General features: G+C 61.3%; 1 protein-coding gene across 8 annotated transcripts in view; it reads left to right on the plus strand.

Moving 5' to 3' along the window:
* Positions 1-21,421, plus strand: part of HIVEP3 (HIVEP zinc finger 3) — a 490,847-nt gene that overhangs the window by 462,858 nt on the left and 6,568 nt on the right. For all 8 annotated transcript variants that reach the window (XM_070078655.1, XM_070078658.1, XM_070078653.1 and 5 more), the window contains 3 exons: positions 9,913-10,088; positions 15,733-15,819; positions 19,681-20,597. In XM_070078655.1, coding sequence (XP_069934756.1) covers positions 9,913-10,088; positions 15,733-15,819; positions 19,681-20,597 — 1,180 coding nt within the window. The remainder of the gene's footprint in view (positions 1-9,912; positions 10,089-15,732; positions 15,820-19,680; positions 20,598-21,421) is intronic.

Consider the following 21,421-nt stretch of genomic DNA (forward strand, 5'->3'; position numbering starts at 1 on the left):
CAGGACTCGAACCGGCACCCATATAGGATGCCGGCACAGCAGGTGGCGGTTTTACCCACTACACCAGAGCGCCGGCCCCCTGACTCTCTCTTCTACTGCACTGTGATGTCCCTAAGAAAGGTATAACTGGAGGCTGTGGCCCATCTCAAGGCCAGGGAAAGCTTCTGAGGGCCTGGGCTTGGATCTGAGCTCTGAGGGAAGGTTGGGTCTGAATGCAAGAAGCACAGCCCAGGCAGGGCGAGCTGTGGGGCCCTGCCCCTAGAGCATGTTTGAGGGGTTCAGGAGGAAGGAATGAGTGCAAACACTGACAGGGCAGCCACTCGCAGTCCCCGATCTCGCGGTGGCTCAGGACAGCCACTCCTAAAGAGCCTGGCATCGAGACCCTGCTTTGAAGCGGGACACTCACAGCCGTAGCAAGGGTTACAGGAGCAAAGCTTCTGTTGGGAGGCTCTGTTCGGCCCTGGTATAATAGCCGAAACCTACGCCACAGCCACGGGCACCAGCGAGCTGCCGAGGTACTGGCCTGGGGCCCCACAGCCAGCGGGAACAAAGCAGGATTCCAGCTCTGCAGTGCGCCCCAGGCAGGCTCCCAGTGCCTAACCACTGCACTCTGCAGTGTGTGGGTCACACAGGCCACTCACTGCTGTGAGCCTCAGTCCCCTTCCCCACCCCTCCGCCGTGGGCTGCTTGTGGCCAGAGCACTGTGTGGCTCCCGTGTCCCTGGGGGTAGGGAAGTTCTGCCTTAAAATGAGCCAGCACCTTCCTCCTCGTCCGGGTTCTGCCTGTCAGCTGAGTCAGCAGCAAGCACAGAGCAAGAGGCTGGCAGCCCTGGGGTGGGGGTGGGGGAGGGGGTGGGGGTGGGGGGGCGTGGTTAATCCAAGTGCCCTCCCTCTCCTTCCCCCTGCAGGATGGGAGTCTGAGTCTGGGGCCTGAGCTTACAGCCGCCCGTGTGCTCCAAGTGCAGCCGGGAGCCTCTTCCCACCTGTGTGTCTCGGGGCGTAACTGCATCTGTCTGTGCAGCGTGGGACACGGAGGTCCCAGCAGGCCCCGGTGCACACACAGACTTTGTCAGTGCTGCCGTAGACACCCGGTCAGCCTTCCTTTCCGGCAGCTGCTCCTCCTGGCCTCAAAAAGGGACCTGTAGATTGCAGCTCCGCAGGTCCACCCCTCTGCCAGGCACCTGCTCCGACCTCCACTGTCAGCCGGGCACCCGTGCCAAAACTTGACCTTCCAGCCTCACTTCCTGCCGTTTGTACCCAGAGCTGTGATAGAGAATTGTGCCGAGGCTCCGACGCTATCACTCCTAGAAAAAGTGGCTGCCGTGGGACGAGCAAATGATAGTGATTTCTCTTTCCAGGATGACAGGGTGCACTTCTGACCCTAGCTGACGTTTTTCTAATGCTTTTTAGTATAGCATGCGATATGTAGTTGTAAAGGTAAACAAAGCAGAAACGAGATCTCCCACAAACTTGGCACATGGCAGTACCTGGTGCCTATGACTCGGCCCTCCAGTTGTAGTGTAGAGACCCAGCCACCAAGCTCTGGCCAGGCAGGAGGCCTCTCCAGGGCCTGCTCACCTCCCTGTTCTGGGATTGTTTCCCATCTGGGAAACAAAGGAGTGAGTCTGGAAGAACACTGGAGAGAGGAGACTGTGTGCCTGCTTCAGGCTTGGCTGGATCCAGCCCCCACTGAGAGCCTCTGGCCACTCTAGACCATTCTACCTTAAGGACAACCCAGAAGGGTCCAGCGGAGAGTGGACAGCCCGAGGCGCCATCCACACACGTGGGATTGTTTGAGGATGTGAAAATGCGGGCGCTGGTGGAGACTGTCCCATGAAAGGGGAGCTGGGCTCGCAGGACAACAGCCTCAGCTTCACAGTGGGAGAGCTGCCCCAGGGCTGCAGGAGCTGCTGGGAGACTGGGGGTCCCCAGATGCTGGAGGTATGCACGTCTGTGGGAGGACAGGCACAGGGTCCGCCTAAGAGGGGCCCAATCGGAGGGTGTGCGGGGCTCCTGTGCGTCTGAGGGTTTCAGGCACGTCCGAGCGTGAATGTCCTCCCCAGTCATCCTCACATTGCTTCTAAATTCACAGAGCTCTTTTGCACAGTTTAGAGTTGACATAGAAATCCACCCTGAGAAGCAACTCTGCAGAGCTCTGCCCCCACCCACTCCCCAGAAACCCCGAGTGCACTTTGAAAGGCACTGTTCTAGGGCCTGCAGGCCCAAGTGGCTGGAAGTTGCAGCACACTGCTCCACGTCCTGGAGTCTAAACAGGGGCCCAGCTCCTGGCTTCCTGCCTGCCCCTCACCCACCGTCTGCTTGGCAACAGGGTGCTAGCTGCGTTGTGTGGGCCCGAGTCCCATGATCCCAGGCTTGCTGGGGATCAGGCACCTGCACTTGACCACCCCCCAGCCTGTGCACCTGTCACCACCAGCTCCCTGGAATAAAGGCACCTGCTATTGTGAGAGCTGGGCTGGGTGTCAGACCCCGGCGGCTGCTGTCATCTCAATAGCTGAGCCTGGGAGCTGGTGTTTTCCTTATAGGAAAAATCCCGACAGTGGGAGAAAGTCACTTCCAGGCAGCAAGCCTACCAAATGGACAAGCACTTGCCGTGGCCATGGGCATCCTGGAAGGCGCACCAAGAAGGCATCCCTGAGCCACCCTCTCCATTTGTCTCTGTCCACTGCCATTGAACTCTCTAGAATCTGTGTCCTTTCTACTCCTGCCCTTGTCTCTGCTACAGTAGCCTCTCTCCCCGGCCTCCAGGCCTCCCTGCCCACGCCACTTGCTCCACACCTCACCATGACAGGAGGTGCTTAAAACATAAGAGTCTCGTAACTCAGCCCCTGCAAATGCACCAGGGCCTGGATGAATGGCAATGGCCAAAGCCTTAAGACCAAACCCACTGCGGCCTTCTCCTGCCGTCCACAGGCCCTCGCACGGTGTCTGCGTTACTCTATCTCTTTGTTTTATGATCTTTGAAGGGCGCCATTAGTCACACTTGAGACCAAGGTCAGAGTCTTCTTTCGCTTTATGTTTCTGGCCCAGGCCCAGGCCCAGCCCCAGCCCCAGGCCCAGGCCAGGCCCAAGTAAGTACGGTTGAGTAAACAGGCAGAATGCTGCTCGCAGCTCATGTTGCTGCAGAGAGCCAAGCACCAGTAGTGGGCTGGCGCCTGTGTGTGTGTCACTCCCGTGCCTGGAGGGGGCGTCAGGGCCCCCACCCTGGATGTTGTGCCACAGTGTAATTTCTGACCAAAGGAGAATCCGGGATGTGCTCGGAATCCGTGGTGAACTTCCTCCGTGACCTCCGGCTCGGTGACCCCAGCTCATCTGTAACCTGTGTCCCCCTCCTTTTGACACCTGAGTATCTTCAGCAGGTGCACTGCTCAGCAGGCCTCGCCGCAGCCGTCCCTCCGTCTGTGGGTTTCACAGTGGGCACAGTGGGTCACTGGGGATGAACAAGCTGGCTCACCTTGGCTGGACCTCCGCAGGCCACAGCGGCTGCTGGAAGTGGGCCTTCAGCTCAGTGCACAGGAGGCAGGCTGCTCACAAAAGCGGGTCCCAAATGGGGCAGCGTGCGCTCGGCTGCTCAGTGTGATTAGCCCCAAGGAGCAGATCTGCTCAGAGATGGTAATAAAATTAGAAAACTGGCACACCTCCAGAATGTCTTGGAGAAGAGGCAAGAGTTTTACCATTAAATATTAATAATAGAAGAAAACCAGTCAATAATCTAAACGCAGAAGAGCCTCGTAGAATCTCTACTCCGGAAGGCAGCTTGGAGGCCTTTGCCTTCGCGAGCTCTGTTCAGAGAGCGATGCAGAGTGATGGGGCCTGAAGGTCGGACGTGCCCTTTGCTCACAGCCCTGTGACCTTGGGGAATGGACCGGGAGCCGGCTCGGCTCCAGACTGCAGCTACTGCTCATATTTTATTGATTTACACAGTGGTTTGAAGACAGAATTGCACAGCAGTTAAACACCTGCACTTCGTACCCAGGAGACCTGGGTTCAAATTCTAGCTCTGCTAACTAACTGTGTGACCTTGGGAAGGTTACTTAACCTCTTCATGACTTTGCTCTTGGGTAAATGAGAATGGTTCCGGCCCCTGAGTATGGCCCCGTCCTGCAATTTTAATGAGGTAATGCATGTAAAGTAGAGCTCAGCTCCCAATGAGAGATCTGCTGAGGTTTTTAGTCTTTTAAAAAAAAAGTCTGGGTTTGTGGCTTTCTTGGAACGCTGGGCTGGATGGGAGCAGCCACTGTCTCTGTGCAGAGGGGGTGTCCCTGCCTCTCTGTTCATCACAGTCCCCACTGCACCCCACCACAGACTTCCTCTGCTTAGTTTGGTGGAGCTGCGTCGCGTCTTAGGAACACATCCATCTGTTCCTGTTTATTAGAATCAATGTAGAGCATCTCATGAACTGCATATGTCCATTCCGCAGCGCTGCAACCAGGGTGGCCAGCTACTCCGCCTGAAGCCCCTTTTGCCACTGTGCTGGGCACGGCTTGGGCACCTGTAGCACTCACTTCCCTTCCCCCTGCCTGTCTCCCTGCCTGTCCATCTGGCTTCCAGGTGAGCAGGGCTGCTGACCCGGAGGTCACTCCCTTTCCGGGTAGCTCTGTTGCCGAGTCTGTCATACTCAGTCCAGGAACAGCAGCCTCACCCGCCAGCCGGTGTCACTTAATTCCCAGCACCACCCTGGCTTCTGGAACTTCGGGCCGTCTCGTGTTGGGGTGCAGGGCCGAGTTCCTGTTGCAGATTTGGGAAAGGCACAACCCAAGGCACCCCGTGCTGGTTGTTCCCAGCCAGGCAGCTCCGTGTCACCAGCCGCCAGACGGGAAGCAGACCCCAAAGGAGGTCCTGCCGTGTGGCACTTGAGAGCAGGGGTCGGGCCCCAGCTTCAAAGGCGGAAGACCGCTCCCTGGGTCTCCTCTGTTAGATGAGGATAAGACACCCCTCCTGATCAGTGGGTTGTTTGAGGATCTTTTCCTTTGAGCTGAGATCAGAGTCATCCAGGAAGAGCCAGGCAGCCCCAGAGCCCCTCTAGCAGCCTCCAGCTTCCTGGCAGGGGTTTGGAGGCCCCCTGGGCTGCAGAGCCCCCTGCTGGGCAGCCTCTGGCAGTCTCAGCCTTGAACCTCAGGCAGTCTGGCTACCAGGTCTATGTCCCTCCCGCTGAGGCATTAGAAATCCATGAAAACAGCTCTTTTTCTTTTGAGAACAAAACCCAAGACTGTCCCAGGCTGCCTGACACCTCCCTGACACCAGGGCTGCAAGCAGAGCAGTGGGGAGAGGAGAAATTGCTCCCTGTCCTGGGCGCACCAGGCCTGTCAGCCATGAGCTGTCTTGCAGCCTTGGAGCAGGCAGGGGCTCAGCCACTTGTCCTCCTGGGTAAACAGCAGCCTGTGGCTTAGGAGGGGGGTCAGGACCTGGGAGGCAGGACCAGGCGTCCTCGGACCCCACCGTGGTTGTCTGGGTTTCTGGCCCTGGATCTTTACTGGGCCTTCCTCTGCAGCTGTCAACACCCGGAGGTTCCACCCCGGGGCTGGCGGCCTTGCAGGAAGGGCTGGGTGGAGACCAATGCCACCCGTGTTTGTCTGCAGTGTTACCAGTCTCTGGGAATGCTGGGAAAGGAAGTTGCTAAGGAAACCTTGGTCGGTCCCTAAAGGTGTCTGTGCAGGGTGCTGCTCAGTGGGAAGATGGCCAGCTGCGTGACCTTGGCTATGGCCCTTGAACTCTGAGCCTTGACTCCCTTTTGTGTAAAACAAGGACAAGGGTAAGAGTTGATGGGGGGACCCAGGGTTGCCAGACTTGTGACGGGGCTCTGTTCCGTCTGAGGACCGTGAGGAGCGATTGCTTCCCAGGAGGGAAATGACCTGCCCGAGGCCACACAGCAACTTCCTTCCAGAAGCAGAACCCAGACCAGGTCCCCTGCTGAGCTCTGCCCTTTGACAAGCAGTCATATTCTTGTCGGAAAGCAGGAAATGTGCAGGCACCCACAGCCTCTCACGGACTGTGGGGTGGGAAAGGCCAGGCTGAGAGTCTGATGGTAGCAGCCCAGGCAAGAAGGCCTTGCCTCTGCTCTCGGATGCCCTGCCAGCAGGTATTCACCAAGCCCTTGCTGGGCACTGGGGACTGGAGACCAGGGGGACTGTACTTGTGGAAAGACCACTGCCATCCCCACGGCTTGGTGGGTACAGGTGAGACCCAACCCTCCAGCCAGAGGAGGGGGCGGGAGGCCTCCTGGAGGAAGGCACCCTAGGGAGCCGAGGAGCTGGTCAGACAGGAGAGGCAGGTGGTAACAGAGGTCAAGGGCTTTAAGTTTGGTTGGAGGGGAGTGCAGCAGGCTCAGGATCAGTGAGAACTGGTGGGTGCGAGCGGGGAGGAGTGGGGAAGAGGCGCTGGGAGGGGACAGCACTGGGTGTATTTGGGGATGCTCCCCTGGTGTTTCGTGAGAAAGATGCAGTGATGTGGGACAGGATGGCGGCCTGGTCTCGTGGGGGCAGAGAGGTGGCATCCTTGGGGCACAGGTTGGATGCAACACTGATAGTTCGTGAGGGACTGAACGTGAAGGGTGAATAAAGTGGAGCCCCCGAGCATGAAACCCAGCTGTCGGCTTGGCTGTGACAATGACACATGGGGGGGGGCTGTGAGGTGCCAGGTGCGTGAAGGCTCCCCCTCCAGGCAGATGCTGGGGGGCAGTGAAGTCCGGCAAAGCGGCCCTAGCTGCAGGGAGGAGAAGAAGCCGTCTACACACAGGTGTGGACGCCAGGGAAGGTGTGAGGGGAAGACTCAGGTTGGAGCCTGGGCGGTAGCATCACAGGGAAGGGCATGCAAAAAAGAGCTTGGGGTGGGGGGAGTTGCTGCAGCCGACTGGTGCCTCTGGGGAGCAGGCAAGAAGACAGAGAGGACACAGCAGTATCCTTTGCATTTAGCGACCTGTGACCTCGGCAAGGACAGTCCGTGGGCAGAGCTGGGCCACAGCAGGCGGGGAAGTGTGGATGGTGAGGGCATGTGGACAGCCCTCTCCATGCTGGGTGGTACAAGGAAGCAGAGGGAGCCAGGATGGAGAGGGCCTGGGCTCCAGGGCGGCTTTGGGGGTGGCTGGCCCCGTGTCGGCAGCAAGGCGAGGTGCTGGGAGCAGGGAGGGGCGTAGTTGGCTTGCAATGACCCCTGGCTCCGTTATAATCTCACTTTTCATTCTCTGTGTATGGCCATCTTCCTCCCCAGAGATCTGCAGGTCCTCTATGGGCACACCGCCGTGTCCTGGACACCTCTTCATGTCCTTCCCCTGAGTGGTGAGACGTGTGAGTCTGCACACGGTGCCCTTGAACTGCCAGGCCAATGCCTCTGGACTTGCGCTCCTCCCTCATTCTGAGTCCTGCCCCATGCAGAGGCTGGAGTCCAGATACGGTGTCTTCTCCTCCTCCTTGTCCCCTCCTTCTTCTCCTTCCTCCCACCCCCAACCATTCCCACAGCACCAGGGAAGGAGCCTCTTGGAGACTTTATCTTTTAAGATTTGTTTATTTATTTGAAAGGCAGAGTTACAGAGAGAGAGAGGCAGAGAGAGAGAGAGAAAGGTCTTCCATCCACTGGTTTACTCCCCAAATGGCCACAATGGTGGGAGCTGTGCTGATTCAAAGCCAGGAACCTCCTCAAGGTCTCCCACGCCAGTGCAGGGGCCAAGGACCTGGGCCATCTTCCACTGCTTTCCCAGGCCATAGCAGAGAGCCAAATCAGAAGTGGAGCAGCCGGGACTCGAATTGGCACCCATATGGGATGCTGGCACTGCAGGTGGCAGCCTTACCCCCTACAACATAGCGCTGGTCCCAAACTCTTGGAGACTTTAAGACAACTTTGATCAAGCCCAACCTTAGTGTGGCATTCAAGACCATTGGTGTTCCCCCGTCCAGCCTCAGTTCTCTCCATGGAACCCACCTGGCCTTTCAGCACTCCAGGTTCCCTGCAAGGGAGCTGCCCTCCCACTTCTGTCTCCCAGACTCCTCCCTGGTGCTCCCCAGGGTTGAGGGACAAGGTGTACAGGGGTCTACCTATGCCTCCCCCACATCCAGGCACCGCCCGTGAGGGCCGTCCTCAGATGGGATGCACAGGTACTGTTTAAGCTTCCTATGGAGAAAGAAAAACGGGAGTTTGAGAATGCTCCGGGGCCTGTGGCCCAGGGGGCTTGAGCACAGAGGGCAGCCCAATGCCGTCAAGGTCAAGGCCAAAGTGGCCGAGGGCCTGTGTGTGAGCAGCAGGGTGCAGGGAAGGCTGGCTCTGACAGGGAGCCCACGACGTGGACTCTCTGGGCAAGGTGGGTGAGGGTTGGTGCCAGGGCCACAGAGCCTGCAGTAGCAAGAGAACAAGCCATTCCCACTGTGTCTTCTAGCTGGGATAGGGTGCCCTGCCTCCACCGGCTGTCCCGCGGACCACGTCCCGGGGCGCATGGCAGGCGTGGGTGTGAAAACCTGGATGTGGCCGCTGCTGGAGCGGCAGCCATTGGCTGGCCGGCAGTGGGCGTGGCCGAGCCGCAGGGCGCTCTTCCCAAGAACAGCGGGGGCTCATTCTCCCGCGGCCCCCATGGCCGCCAGTTCCTGCCCTTGAACACAAGGTGGCGCTTGCCTACACCAGGGAGGAGCTGCGGGACCCTTGCTAGTCAGCGCCTGCCGCGGGGAAGAAAGGATGGACTCAGAGTTTTGAAAACCTCCTACAACCAAATCTAAGGTGACCAAAGGCAGGGTCCCCCCGTACCAGTGGACAGCAGTTCCTGTGCGTGGCTGTTGCAGGGGTGCAATTGTGACAGGGTTTGTGAGTGCGTGTGAGTGAGTGTGAATGGGGTTGGGGTGGTAGTTCCAAGCCCCCCCACCCCGGACATCCCACCTCTCTGCTGTGAGCTGGTGGCCCCCGAGGCATAGGTGCCGACCCCACTTGGCAGGGCTGTGCCGTGGGTGTGGGGAAGACCAGCTCTGCGCCTCCCTTCCCGGCACCGCACCTGCCAGGGACCCCAAGGCTTGAGCTGGAAGCCTTTCTCTCTTGGATGCCTGCCAGGGAGGCCTCTCTCTCTCGGTCCCCATGTGGGGACTTGCACACTTAACAGCGTCCGACCAGCAATGTGGCCTGGTAGTGAGGCTGGTGAGCCGTGGGACTCATGGGTGTCCTTTGGGTCTCACGGGCGTCTGTGACCCAGCAGGGAGGGCAGCAGCCAGGGGGATCCATGGAAGCCGGCAGTGCCTCCTGGTGGAACCCTCGCAATGAGAGGCTGCGGGAACCTGGGTCCCGCAGAGCTGGGGACAGGGAGAAAGCATGCTCAGAGTCCAGGGTTCCAAATGCTGAGGCCGGGGAGAGGACAGGGTCCCCCCACCTCCCATCACACGCGTGTGTGTGGCCGCCTTCCTGGAAGACTGCGTGTGTGTGTATGACACCCCGTGGAGGTGGACCAGCCTGGGCAGGCGGTGCCAGAGCTGCTTCAGCCATCTTTAGGCTGGGGGATCTCGATGGGTCCCCCACCCTCTCTGAGCCCCTGCGTCTCAAGGGTCCTTCCTTTAAGGCGACTGTGATGGAATCTGGGGCTGACCGGCGAGCACCTGGTGGTCGGCAGCCCCTGGCGCTGCTGCTGTGATTGGCATGAGTCCCGTTGCTGCTGTGGCTAAACACTCTGTCACTCTGCTGGCCCGCGGAGGCTGTTCTTGGTAGGCAGGACTGGCAAGGGAGCAAGAGGGAACGTGCGGCTTTGCTTCTCCCCGGCAGGAAGCTCCCTGCCTCTGGGGACAGACAGGGGGCAGTGGCCAGGGGTCCATGGTGGATCCCCAGGGCGACTCGGTCCCTGCGGTCCGTGGGTAGCGCGTGCAGCCTCGGCGGTGGGGCCCTGCCTCCTGTCCTCCTTGTTTTTGCCCTTTACCATGCCGCCTGTCGCTCATAGGTACAAATCAAACGAAGAGTATGTATATGTGCGAGGCCGCGGCCGAGGGAAGTATGTTTGTGAGGAGTGTGGAATTCGCTGCAAGAAGCCCAGCATGCTGAAGAAACACATCCGTACCCACACTGACGTCCGGCCCTATGTGTGCAAGCACTGTCACTTTGCTTTTAAAACCAAAGGTAAGAGACAGTCAGCCGGGGCGCTGCCCTGCACGCCCACTGCGGGGCACTCCCCTCTGGGAGCCCCAGCACAGAGCTCAGGGGCCCAGACCTCTTTACCTGGGATCCCACCCCCATGTGGCACCCCCTGGCAGAGCAGCCGGCTCCAGACCAGGCAGTGGCGCCCCAGGGCTGCCCCCAGCCCCTCCACCTGTGCGGCGGCGCTCGGGCACACGGCTCCGGAGTGCGTCTTCACCCCATCGCCCCTGCCTTCTGCATGTCTCCGTAGCCGTGTCTCCGCTGACCTGACCGACTCCAGCATCCGCACTCGTCACCGCCACTCTTGCATTTGGAAATCCATTCCACTCAGAGCCACCTAACACGCTCGCATGCCCCCTTCTCATGCCTGCAGCCCGCCCCTACCTCCCACTCCCACCATGTCCACGGGCTCTCAGCCGCTCAACAAGGGCCCAGCTCTCCCCATCCTGGACTGGCGGCTGGGTCACTCCTGTCCCCCAAGCCACACCCCACTGGAGGGTCAGGACAGGCTCTGGCAGTCACCAGTGAAAGGACCAGCCACCGAGAGCGTGCGTACCCAGAGAGGTGTGGCGGATGACAGTGGCCGCCTGGCCAGCTACAGCTTCCAAGATCCTGGTTGGACACAGGGGCTGAGCTCATGCAGCTCCAGGACGCAGCCTCCTCTGCTGCCCAGGCAGGAGGGCCCTGCTGCTGGCTCACTGCTCACTGCCTCTCCGGGGCTGAGCAGACCCAGGCGCCTCAGAAGAGGCACCGTAGCTTCGGTCTCCTGTGCTTTGCAGATTCTTGGGTCAGGGACTGGACATGGCTGGGGCCTCCATGGGGTCCCACAGGGGCCGTGTGGTTTCTCAGAAGACAGCACTCCAGGGCAGACTTGGGTTTGGCCTCTTGGTGACCTGCTTCTGCTGGCAATGCTGCTGCCAGTGATGGAGATGGGGCGGCTGCTCTGAGGAGGGCCCCAGCGGGGTTCCCCACCGTCCCCACTTCCTCCATCTGCTCCCGGCCCGGCACGTCTATTCTCTCGCTGCAAGGTCAGGGCCTGTCCACCACATGCCCTGGCCAGCAGCCTCCTCTCTGACCCCGGGAGCTGCACCCCTTGGCCCGCTGCGTCATCCTCAAGCTGAGCTCAGAATTTCCTAGCAAGGTTTTGCTTTGGCTTGAGGTGCCCACCTCCCACACCCTTCTCCTGCTCCTTTGCTCTCTTAGGATCGCATAAACAATGCCCCCAAAGTGCCCAGGGAGGGCCGGTGGGCCTGGAGCCCCCACCCTGCCCCAGGGTGCAGCCAAGACACACACACCCCCGCCCCGGAGCCTGCCATATCCAGGACGGCCCAGCTCAGCCTGGCCACAGCTCTGCTCCACGGGGTCCCTCCAGTCCTTTGGCAGCCAGTTGGGCTTTCAAGTCAGAGAGAGGTGGCAGTGATGGAGTGGAGTGTCAATGTCAGTCTTTGCCTCTGAAAGCCAAAAACTTCTCATCTGAGCTCCAGTGAAGGCCAAGAGTGAGGCCGAAAGAACAGACGAGGCTGTCGGTGCTGGCCTCTAACTGGAGCCCTAGGCCCTCCCCCGTGGGCATCACACCGTCATCTTCCTCTCTTCACTGCACAAAGCTGCAGTTGGTGGCCTCCTGAGAGGTCACAGCTGCTGGCTCCATCCCAGCCCGTATCCAGGAGATGCCATTGTCCTGCCCTCCCATCAGGAAGCCTAGAGAGCCCACAGCCCAGGCACTGTGCCCCCGTGAGACCACAGCACGCGCTCCGGCTGGGTCCCCAGCACAGGCGGCCTTCCCCAGGGGCCACACCCACTGCTCCAGGTCTGAGAGGGGCTTGGGTGCCTGGCAGGAAGCCCCACAGCCCAGCCTTCTTCAAGAGCCATGCCAAGTCCATGAGCTGGGTCTCTGAGCCAGGCCAGCACATCTGCAGTGCCCAGCAGAGGGGCTGCAGAGCCCCTGAGGGAAGGCTGCCCCCTTTCGCCTGGAAGGCTGGACCCCGGGGGTGCTGTGCCCAGCCAGTGGCCAGGGAGCAGGTGGACCTCAAGCATTCCCAGGGCCACCAGCCAGGCACCTTCCAGAGCCAAGCAGGGTGCCAGTCGGGACTGCCAGCAGAGAGGGAGCCTGTGGGGTGGCAACAGAGTGACTCAGCAGAAGTCCCCGGCTCTCTCTGAGATGCGGAGTGGATACAGCCAGGGCACTGCCCTCGTGTCTCCCTGGGGCCCTGCTCCCCGGGCCCTGTCAGCTATCAGCTCCAAAAACACAAGCCCTCCCCCGCCCCAGGGCTATCTGCCTTGTTCAGGCCATGGCCACCCACCTCCCTCCCCTCTGAAGCTGAGCCTGATGCAAGCAGAGGCCGGGCCCAGTGGCTTTGGACCAGGCCCACCCACCGGATCCCCACGTCCTCCCGACATCACGGGGCTGCACCTATGCCTGGGAAACCTCCCTGTCTGTCTCTGTCTGCCTGTCTGTGTCTCGTCTCTGTGTCAGACGTCTCGTGGCGGCAGCTTAGGCCTCTGGGAGCTACCTGAGGAGGGTGCCATTGGGAAGTGGGCGGGGCCACGGGAGGCCCCCAGGATGCTCTGCGGAGGTTGGGGTCCCGGTTCCCCTCCTCAGATGGGTGCCAGAGGCCAGGGGGAGGCTGTGCCTGCTGTGTGCAGGCCCTTGGCGCCGATCGCCGTAGGGGACAGAGATGGCAGCTGTGGGCAGGCCTCATGTCCAACAGGCAAGCAGGGGTGGGGGTGGACGTTGGTCACAACTGGAAGACGCAGACGGGGTCATCAGCTGATGCTCCTAGGGGAGGCTCCGCCTCTTCCAGACACCAAGCGCTGTCCATCCTTCCTGCCAGGGCTGTGGGGATTTCGGCGGGGGCTGTATTGACTGTGAGAAGCTGCAGGAGCCATCTGGTATACCTCTCTGTGCACAGCCTAGGGGACAGGCCACAGAGGAGTGATCTTAGAGGGAGTTGAGACAACACTCAGGGCTGCTCACCACAGTCACTCCAGGTTCCCCGGCTCCTTCCTACACCCCCAGGGGTGGGAGCCACTCCCTGATACCTTCTAAGAGCCATGGGGCCCAGTCTGAAAGGAGCATGGATCATAGCTCTGTGAGCATCATCTCCTAGGGTCTGTCTCCTCCACACCCAGCGTGGTGTGTGACAGCGTCCCTGGGACTGTCACTGGGGCAGGGGTCTGCTCTCTGCTGGGTGCACTCTGCCACCTGGCCTCCATTATCCTATTGAGCCCTCCTGGTGCCCCCACAGGTAGGTACAGCTTTGCAGTTGCAGAAAGATCACACAGCTAGCACGTGGCAGAGCCCAGGCTCCATACTCCTGATCCATCCGCTTCTGTCCACCGCCACCCGGAGGGAGCACAGCCCTTGACCCCGGGGCCTGGGTCTGGGTGGTGCTCCGCACTGGGTCAGCTGTGTTGGTTATTGGGAGCCCTGCCTCACCCGGGACAGCCAGCGACCTTGCCTAATGATGTCATCAGCACCTGGGCCTGGAGTCAGATCTCCTGCAGGAGAAGGCCTTGACCTTGGGGGAGGTGGGGGGTGGGCAACTTCCATGGGCTGTGAGATTCCTCCCAGCACTTTGCTTCGTCATGAGAAAGACACCCCCTGCCCCGTGGCTATCGCACACCCTCTGTGTATGTGCTCAGTGCCTGGCTTGCTGGAATAGGGCCCTACCCCTTCCGGGCAGAGTGTGTGTAATGAGAGCTCCGACAGGCAGCAGGCGCAGGGCTCATAGTCCTCCCTGGCCTGGGGTAGTGGGGCGGGGGCGGTGCTGGTGCCAGGACCTCTCCACCAGGGCTGGGGAACCTTTGTTCTGCCAAGGGCCTGTGGATATCCATGACGTCCGTCATTCACGGGCCCTGCGCAATGACCCACTTAAAAAGCAGCCTGCTCTAGATGCACTGAATCTCAAGTCCCACCTGCTGTTGCGTGGCAGAGCCGGACCAGAGGACTCCGCAGGTCTCACAGGGCCTGGCCCGAGATGTCCCCTGCTCCTGCTCTGGACAGTTGGTGTCTCGGATCCAGGCAAGACCCCAGCTGCCTCTCCCCACCCTCATTGGGAAGGATAAAGTCACAGAATGGACTAGAAGCCCTCGGCTTGCACGTGCCAGGGAATCCCAGCTTAAGGTTCCCCAGTAACCTCAGCAAAACCCCAAAGCTCCCTTAAAATTCTCAGAATGACTCGGATGCAGCTTTTGTGTCCCCCCTGGCCTCGCTCTGTTCATCCACCCAGCCAGCATCTGTCCCCCGTTAATCCCTCTCCCCCAGCCCCTCAGCCCATGGTTCTTCTCAGCCCCCATGGATCTTCTCACCCTAGTCGATCCTCCCGTTTGTCCACTCTGCCTCCCACTCCCGACCTTCCACCCAGCTCTGCTACCCCCCGTCTGCCTGGAGCATGTATACGTGCCCAGGCCAGCAGCCTGTCCACATCTCCACCCTCCTGGACAACTCTCCACCATCCCGTGGGCCCACTTCCCATCCATCTTTGCCTGTGTTTTCCTCATGAACCCCGGGTCTACCTCCTATCTGCTCTCCAGTGCCCCTTCTGTCTATCCCCTTCCTGTTCCCTCCTCACTCCATATTTCCTGTCCAATTATCCAGCCATCCACCCCCCAGTCTCCATCCACCCATTCCAACTTACCAACCAGTAAGATGAGTGAGGCCGAGTGCCTGCTGGGGAACTCAGGATCGATCATGTGAACAGCCGTCTGGAGAGAGGACGGCTCTCAGGCCAACGTGAGCACACCCCAGCTTGGGAGCGTGCCCCTGGGTGGGCTGCACTGCTCTGCCCTCCTCTCCAAGACACTGCTGTCTGCAGAGAGATATGCCTGTGAGAGGCTGTGCACTGGGGCGGGGCGCCTTGGGGTCATCACGGTCCCCCCGATTCCACAGAGCTGTGCCCGTTCCTCCGGACCCAAAACTTGCAAGGGAGGCAGAGCCAGCCTCCCTTTCGAGGGCTTCACAGGCACAAAACAAGGCAGAGCCTTGCCTGGGCCATCTCTGGACCACTACGCCGCTGCATCTGCACACTGGACTGGAGTGACAAAGGCCCAGAAAGGGGACTTCCCCGAGGAAGCCAGGCTCGGCCCCCAGCCCTGTGGCTCCCGGCCCCTGCCCGTTGATTCCCGCATGCTAGGCCTCGGCCCTGTCTCCATTCCTTATCCCAGACGCTTAGCCTCTGCCCTGCAGGCTGCACAGAGGTGCGGCAGCCGGAGGGCCAAGCCGGCACCGCTCACCTGTGAGCACCATCCCAGCATCTTCAAGGGCCCGTAACCCGGTGTGAGGGGTGTCATCAGCCCCCCAGGCCCAGATTTAAATCAGACACAGGAAAACCCCACCATACTTGAGTGTTCTTTTCATTTCTTTTTGGTTCATCATTGAACAAGCATCTCACCTTCTCATCACTCTCAGCCCCACATCCACCCCTCCCCAGCTCCTGGGTTCCACTCTGAGCAGCAGCTGCGGCCGTGCATCCTGGCCCGAGCACCGGCAGAGGCTTCCGGGCCCCAGCCCAGTGTCTGCAGGTGGCAGGGCCTCGACTGGTCTGAGAAGCCGTGGGCTGCCGGCCAGCCCTGCCTCTGTGAGCCCTGGCCTGCAGCTGAGCCTGAATCTGTTCTCGTTTCTTTTCAGGGAATCTGACTAAGCACATGAAGTCGAAAGCCCACAGCAAAAAGTGCCAAGAGACAGGGGTGCTGGAGGAGCTGGAAGCCGAAGAAGGTGACAATGGGTCGACCCCGGCCCTCCCCCTCCCCACCGTCTCCTCTCCCATCTCCCCCCAGCCCCCTCCCTTTCTGTGCCTCCCTCCCTCCTGTGCCCTCCAACCCATGCCCTCAACTCCAGTTTTCCCAGCTCCTGGGAGACAAAGGTTAGATCCCAGAAAGATCAGCCCACTCCCCATGCACACATCGTAGCTGCTGTGCAGCCGTGGCTGGCATGCGTTGCCGTCCACCCTGCAGGTGCAACACCTGCACCCCAAGGAGCTCAGTGAATACTTACTGAACACGGGCTCACGTGAATCATTCCTGTCCACAGGGACACCTGTTTTGTCCTAACCACGTGCCCTGGGTTAGACCCTCCCACGGATGCCATGGGGGACTGACTCAGCAGCTCCACGCCCACACGCCAACTCTGCCACAGGCCTGATCTGTAGGCCTTTTGGAGCTGGAGTTTTCCAGAAAGCCACAGCCCGACCTGGTAGCCCCTTGCTGCCTCCCAGCCCCATGTCACTCACACCTGGGCCCTGGCCCTTCATTGCTAGGGACATGTTAGAGCCGAGCTCTGAGGAGAGAGCACAGGGGAATCAGCATCCCGGCAGGAGCCAGAGGGGCTTCAGCAGGTGCATGGGCAGCCCCCCCAACAGGCGAGGCTGGAGCCACTGCTTGGACCACAGAGTCCCTGAGATCAGTCTCAGAGCTTCGAGTGACCGAGAGCAGTGTGTGCGTCATGTGCTGGCATTGTCCTCACGTGCGGATGCATCTGCAGTCTTGCAAAAGAGATACACACCTCCTTTTAGGTGGAAGAAATCACCTCTCTGTGAACTTGGCTGTTCTCTCCAAAGCCAGACCATGGCTGGGGAGCGGGGCAAGGCATCTCAGGCCGTGTACAGGGCGAGGAACCTGTGTGGCCCCATTTTCAGTTGAGGAAAGGGAAGCTTAGACAGGCAAACAGTGCCCCAAGGCCGCAGGAAGACACTGGCTCCACACCACACCCTGGCCAGCCCAGAGCCCTCCCTCGGAGTCCCTCTCCCAGCAGGACAAGCCAGCAAGGTCGTTGGCACCCAGAGCAAGAGTGAAATACACATATTCATGGGAGAGGCATCCCCACTCACGGGGCCACTGCTCTGTTCTGTGCTGGAGATTCTGCAGGGAATCCAACTCAGCCCCATCAGCCGGTCTGAAGGGGAGCCAGGCGGCGGACCAGTGAGGAACCAGGGCGGGGACCGTGGAGCCAGAGAGAGAGGAGAACAGTAGCCCAAAGACCCAGGCGAGGGCCGCCGTGGTGTCAGACAGCGAGTGGTCTGAGCAGCGAACCTGAGTGAGGCAGCAGGCAGGTGGCCGTGGCTGGAGCCGGCAGAACAGATCAGAGCGAGCTAGGGCCCTGCAGGTCACAGTATGCGTGGGAACGTCCGGCAGGGGGCGCACGGGAGACAGCGGTCCCGGCCGAGCCCGCAGAGGCACGGAGCAGGTGGGCCCCGTGCGGGTGCAGAGACACGGTCAGATTCCTCCCACCGACTAGAGTCAGAGCCGCAGACTTCGCCGATTCATCCGCTGGGGGGAAGCGAGGAGGGCGAGAAGATAGCTGCGAGGAGGGGCATCGGGACTTGGCGTCTGTGGAACTCCAAGGTGCCAGAAGGCAGGCACGGCTCGGAGGACCGGCCGCCTCCCGCCTGGAGGCGATGAGCTTGGGCGCTGGCGCCCCCGTGTGGCGCGCCCGGGAGGCTGCGTCCAGCCGCGTGCTTCCCCCACCTTCCCCGGAACCCATCCCGGCCTTGCTGAGAGCAGGCCTGGATGCCAGCAGGGGCCCGGCAGCCGCAGGAGGGGCGCTGGGAATGGGTCGCCTAGCCAGAGGAGCCCTCTGGGGCCCTGCAGGAAACTGGAAGTGGAAGGCTTGGCAAAGCTGCCCTGAGCTGGGGACCTCTGACCTCCACCACTCTTGTGCTGCGTGCCCAGGGTGGGGCTCAGCTTCCTCACCAGGAAAGACGTTCCAGAGCCTCCCTGCTGGGCAACAGGAGGTGCTGGTCCCACCGCCCCCTCCCTAGCAGCCCCACACCTCTGACCTGCATCCCCAAGCCTGGCCACAGTCACCTGCTGTGAGTTGGGGTGGGGCCATGGTGCTCCCCACGAGCCAGACCCTCCTGGTCACAGCAGCTTCCGGAAGTCATCTTCGTACTGTTATCCCGTGTCACAGAAGAGGCCCGGGACACGGAGGAGAAGTTATCCACCGTCACCCAGCAGGGAGGTGGTACGGCCGGGCTTCAACCTCTGACTGCCACCTGCTTCTCCATGCATGAAGCCATTTTATTAACTGTCAGTGTGACAGTGCAGACTGAAAACCTTGGCTCTGGCCCCACCAGGAGCTGGCTGGATGACCCTCCTGTGCCTGGGTTCACCACCGCTCAGTGGTCCCCACAGCTCAGGAACTCCTGGGACTGAGGGAGGCAGCCACCAGTGTCCCGGGCAAGGGAGGCCAGCGGCTGGGGCAGAATCACACGTTTGTGCATGCCCGTCCTTACTCCCGGCCCAGCCCCCGTCCCCTTCGGGTCTCTCTATCTTCAGCTTCCAGCCTCCCGGAGGCCCTGCCCGTAGCCTCAAGACCCTCCGCCTGTCTCCCAGTCCCTGCTCCCATCCCACGGCTTTTGACAGCTGTGCTACTGATCGCCCGCTGTTGTCCACGTGCAGAATCTGATGGCTGCCCAGGCATTGCCAGACTTTCTGGCCCCGAGGCAGCTGGGTGCACCAGAGAGCTGGATGAGCACCTCTGTCCGGCACCCTTGGCCCACAGTGGTGCAACGCTGACCTGTGTGAGGCTCAGCCCTCACTTTGCAAGTGGTAGACACCAGGCCACAACAGCCCAGCCATGGGCCAGCCAGCTCCGAGCTCCCGGGAGCCTGCCAGGGGGCCACACGACAGCAAAACGGTCCCTGGCATCCAGCATGGTGCCCATTCTGGAGATGCCCAAACTGGACTCCTGACATGTGAGAGCTCCCCTGGCCGGTCGGGTCTACCCCGCGAGAAGGCTAGTGTTTCAGAGACAACCTTCCACCCCCAGCTGGGAGCAGTGTTCTCTCTGGTCGGGAGTACAGCTGGGGTGGGCCCTGCCCTGCAGCCTGAGGCTGACTTAGCCCAGCCACCCACGGCGGCCAGAGTCTGCCACTGCCAGATGCCGGCATGCCAGCCAGCGGTGGCCTGGTCACAGTGGCAGATGTGCGTTTAAACCCGCCGTGGCCCTGTGCTGCCAGTTTGGCCAGGATGACCACTCTGTCCTGGAGGCATGGAGCACGTCATTTAAGTGCTCACGCTGGCTGTGGTTAGTTAGGGCACTTGCTGTGTGCTAGGCCTGCATTCGCCTCTAGAGAAGCCCGTGAGAGAACGCCATCCCATTTGTTTGACAAAGGGAGAGACCAAGGCACAGCGCAATAATACAGCGTGGTCAAGGGGCTTGGGGAATGGGCGGCCAACACGGAGATGCTAACGGAGTTGGTGGTGGCGTTTCACTGGGGTTCAGTGCCAGCCCTACTACTCCCTAACTTGGACCAGTTACTTAATCTCTTAGCTCAATTTTCCCATCTGTAACACACGGAGAAGAATAGGCCAACCACCCGGGGTTCCTCGAGGAACACACGAATTCACAGCCCCAAAGCCTACAGAACGAGCCTTGCGCTCTGCAGACCCCGGGTCGATGCTGCTCACTATCGTCACAGTGCGGCTGGTATCTGTTCCAATGCCTGGTCAACCCCAGCCGAAGCTCTTCTGCCCAGCCGACCAGGGAGGACCCTGGCGTTTAGGGAGGAGCAGCCGCGGGGCCAGCGTGGCCTTGGCCTGACCATGACCTCCTGTCCCATGTCCTCCCTCCCCTCAGGAACCAGTGACGACCTGTTCCAGGACCCGGAAGGGCGCCAGGGCTCAGAGGTGGTGGAGGAACACCAGTTTTCAGACCTGGAGGGCTCGGATTCCGACTCGGACCTGGATGACGAGGAAGACGAGGACGAGGAGGAGAGCCAGGACGAGGCGCCCCGGCCGTCTGCAGAGGCTGCCCCACCCAGCCGGCCAGACTCCTCCCCGCTCCCCAGCCCTCAGCCCTCAGGTGCCAGCGCCGAGCTGCAGGCCGCGCCAAGCGGCTCCGTCTCGGAAGCTGAGCGCCCGACAGCCAGGACCTGCTGCTCCTGCAGTCAGAGCACCCTGTGCCTCCCCCCGCCGGGGCCGGCCCCCGCAGGCCCCGTGGAGAAGGACGCAGGCCCAGCCCCGAGCTCCAAGGCTGCATCACCCCGACGGCCGTGGTCCCCAAGCCGAGAACCAGGCAGCCGCCCACCGCTGGCCCGCAAACACTCACTAACCAAAAACAACTCGTCTCCGCAGCGATGCTCACCGGCCCGGGAGGCCCTGGCCCCGGCCTCGAGCCCACCCGGCCTCCAGACAGGCCCACGAAGAGACACGGGCCCCCTCCCCTGCGGGTCTCCACGACTCCAGCTGTCTCCTCTCACCTTCCATCCCCTGGGAAGAGAACCAACCCCTCGCGCACACCTGCCCCCTGAACTTGAGGGCACCCCAGGCCCGGGCCCCCTCCGCCACTCACCCACCAGGAGATGGTCTCCGGGCCAGGCAGCGTCCCCGCCACGGCCGGTGCTGCCAGGGGAGTGGGCCTTGGCTGGGCCGGGCAGCCCCTCGGCGGGTGAGCATGGCCCAGGCTCGAGGCCGGCCCCGCGGGTTCCCCTTCCGCCCGCGCCTCTACCTCACAAGCTCCTCGGCAGAAGCTCCGAGACCTGCGCCTCCACCTGGGTGAGTCCCAGCCCGCCCCGCCCCCCCCCCCCCCCGGTGGCTGGGGGGTTGGTGTGTTCTGAGCTGTCCCCCGGGAACCACACCGCTGCAGCAGTCCAGGCGTTCCGTGGGGTTCGGCAGACAGCTCTGGGCACTGACTGGGCCCAGCGTCCCACCGGGTGCCATGACCAGCTGGTCGGTTCACCTTCCCTGTAGCCTTCCGGAGATCATGGGCTCTGGGGGCCTCTACCTGCGGCCTGGCCACGAGTATAAACGCTTCTACAGCCCCTGCCCCCCACACGCAGTCTGCGAGCACAGAGTGTCCCCAAAGTCACCCCAGCCCCAGCACTGCTGTCCCCATGCCCCCAGTGATCCCACAGGCATCACCACGGCCACACCACTTCTTGCTACCACTGTGGTCCCACCCACCAGCCTCACCAGTGCTGCCACAGCCTCACCACCCTGGGGTCCTGCCATCTCTGTGCACATGTGCGCACACACACACACACACACACACACTGCAGCCAGCTTCCCTAGACCTGACCCCTTTTCCCGGGGACAGGGCACCATCACTCCTGGAGGGGCACTGATGTGGGAGCCGAGCCTTGGTTGTCATTGTGGGTTCCCATTAAGATTCCTGCTGGTGGGAGAAGGTTGGGAGCCTTGGGTGGGAAGATGTCCAAGGGCAAAGTTGGGGCTGGGCCATTGGAGGAACGGAAAGGACGGACCAGGGTGAGAGCGGGGGTGGGGTGGGGGGAGCTTGTCTAAGAAGCCCCTCCCACAAAGACAGATGTGTTGCCCCAAGGTCTGAGACCACGGGGCCAGAGGACGCCCCCAGTCGCCGG

This window comes from Oryctolagus cuniculus, chromosome 7 (assembly GCF_964237555.1).
Source record: "Oryctolagus cuniculus chromosome 7, mOryCun1.1, whole genome shotgun sequence".
In the NCBI taxonomy this organism is placed as follows: domain Eukaryota; kingdom Metazoa; phylum Chordata; class Mammalia; order Lagomorpha; family Leporidae; genus Oryctolagus; species Oryctolagus cuniculus.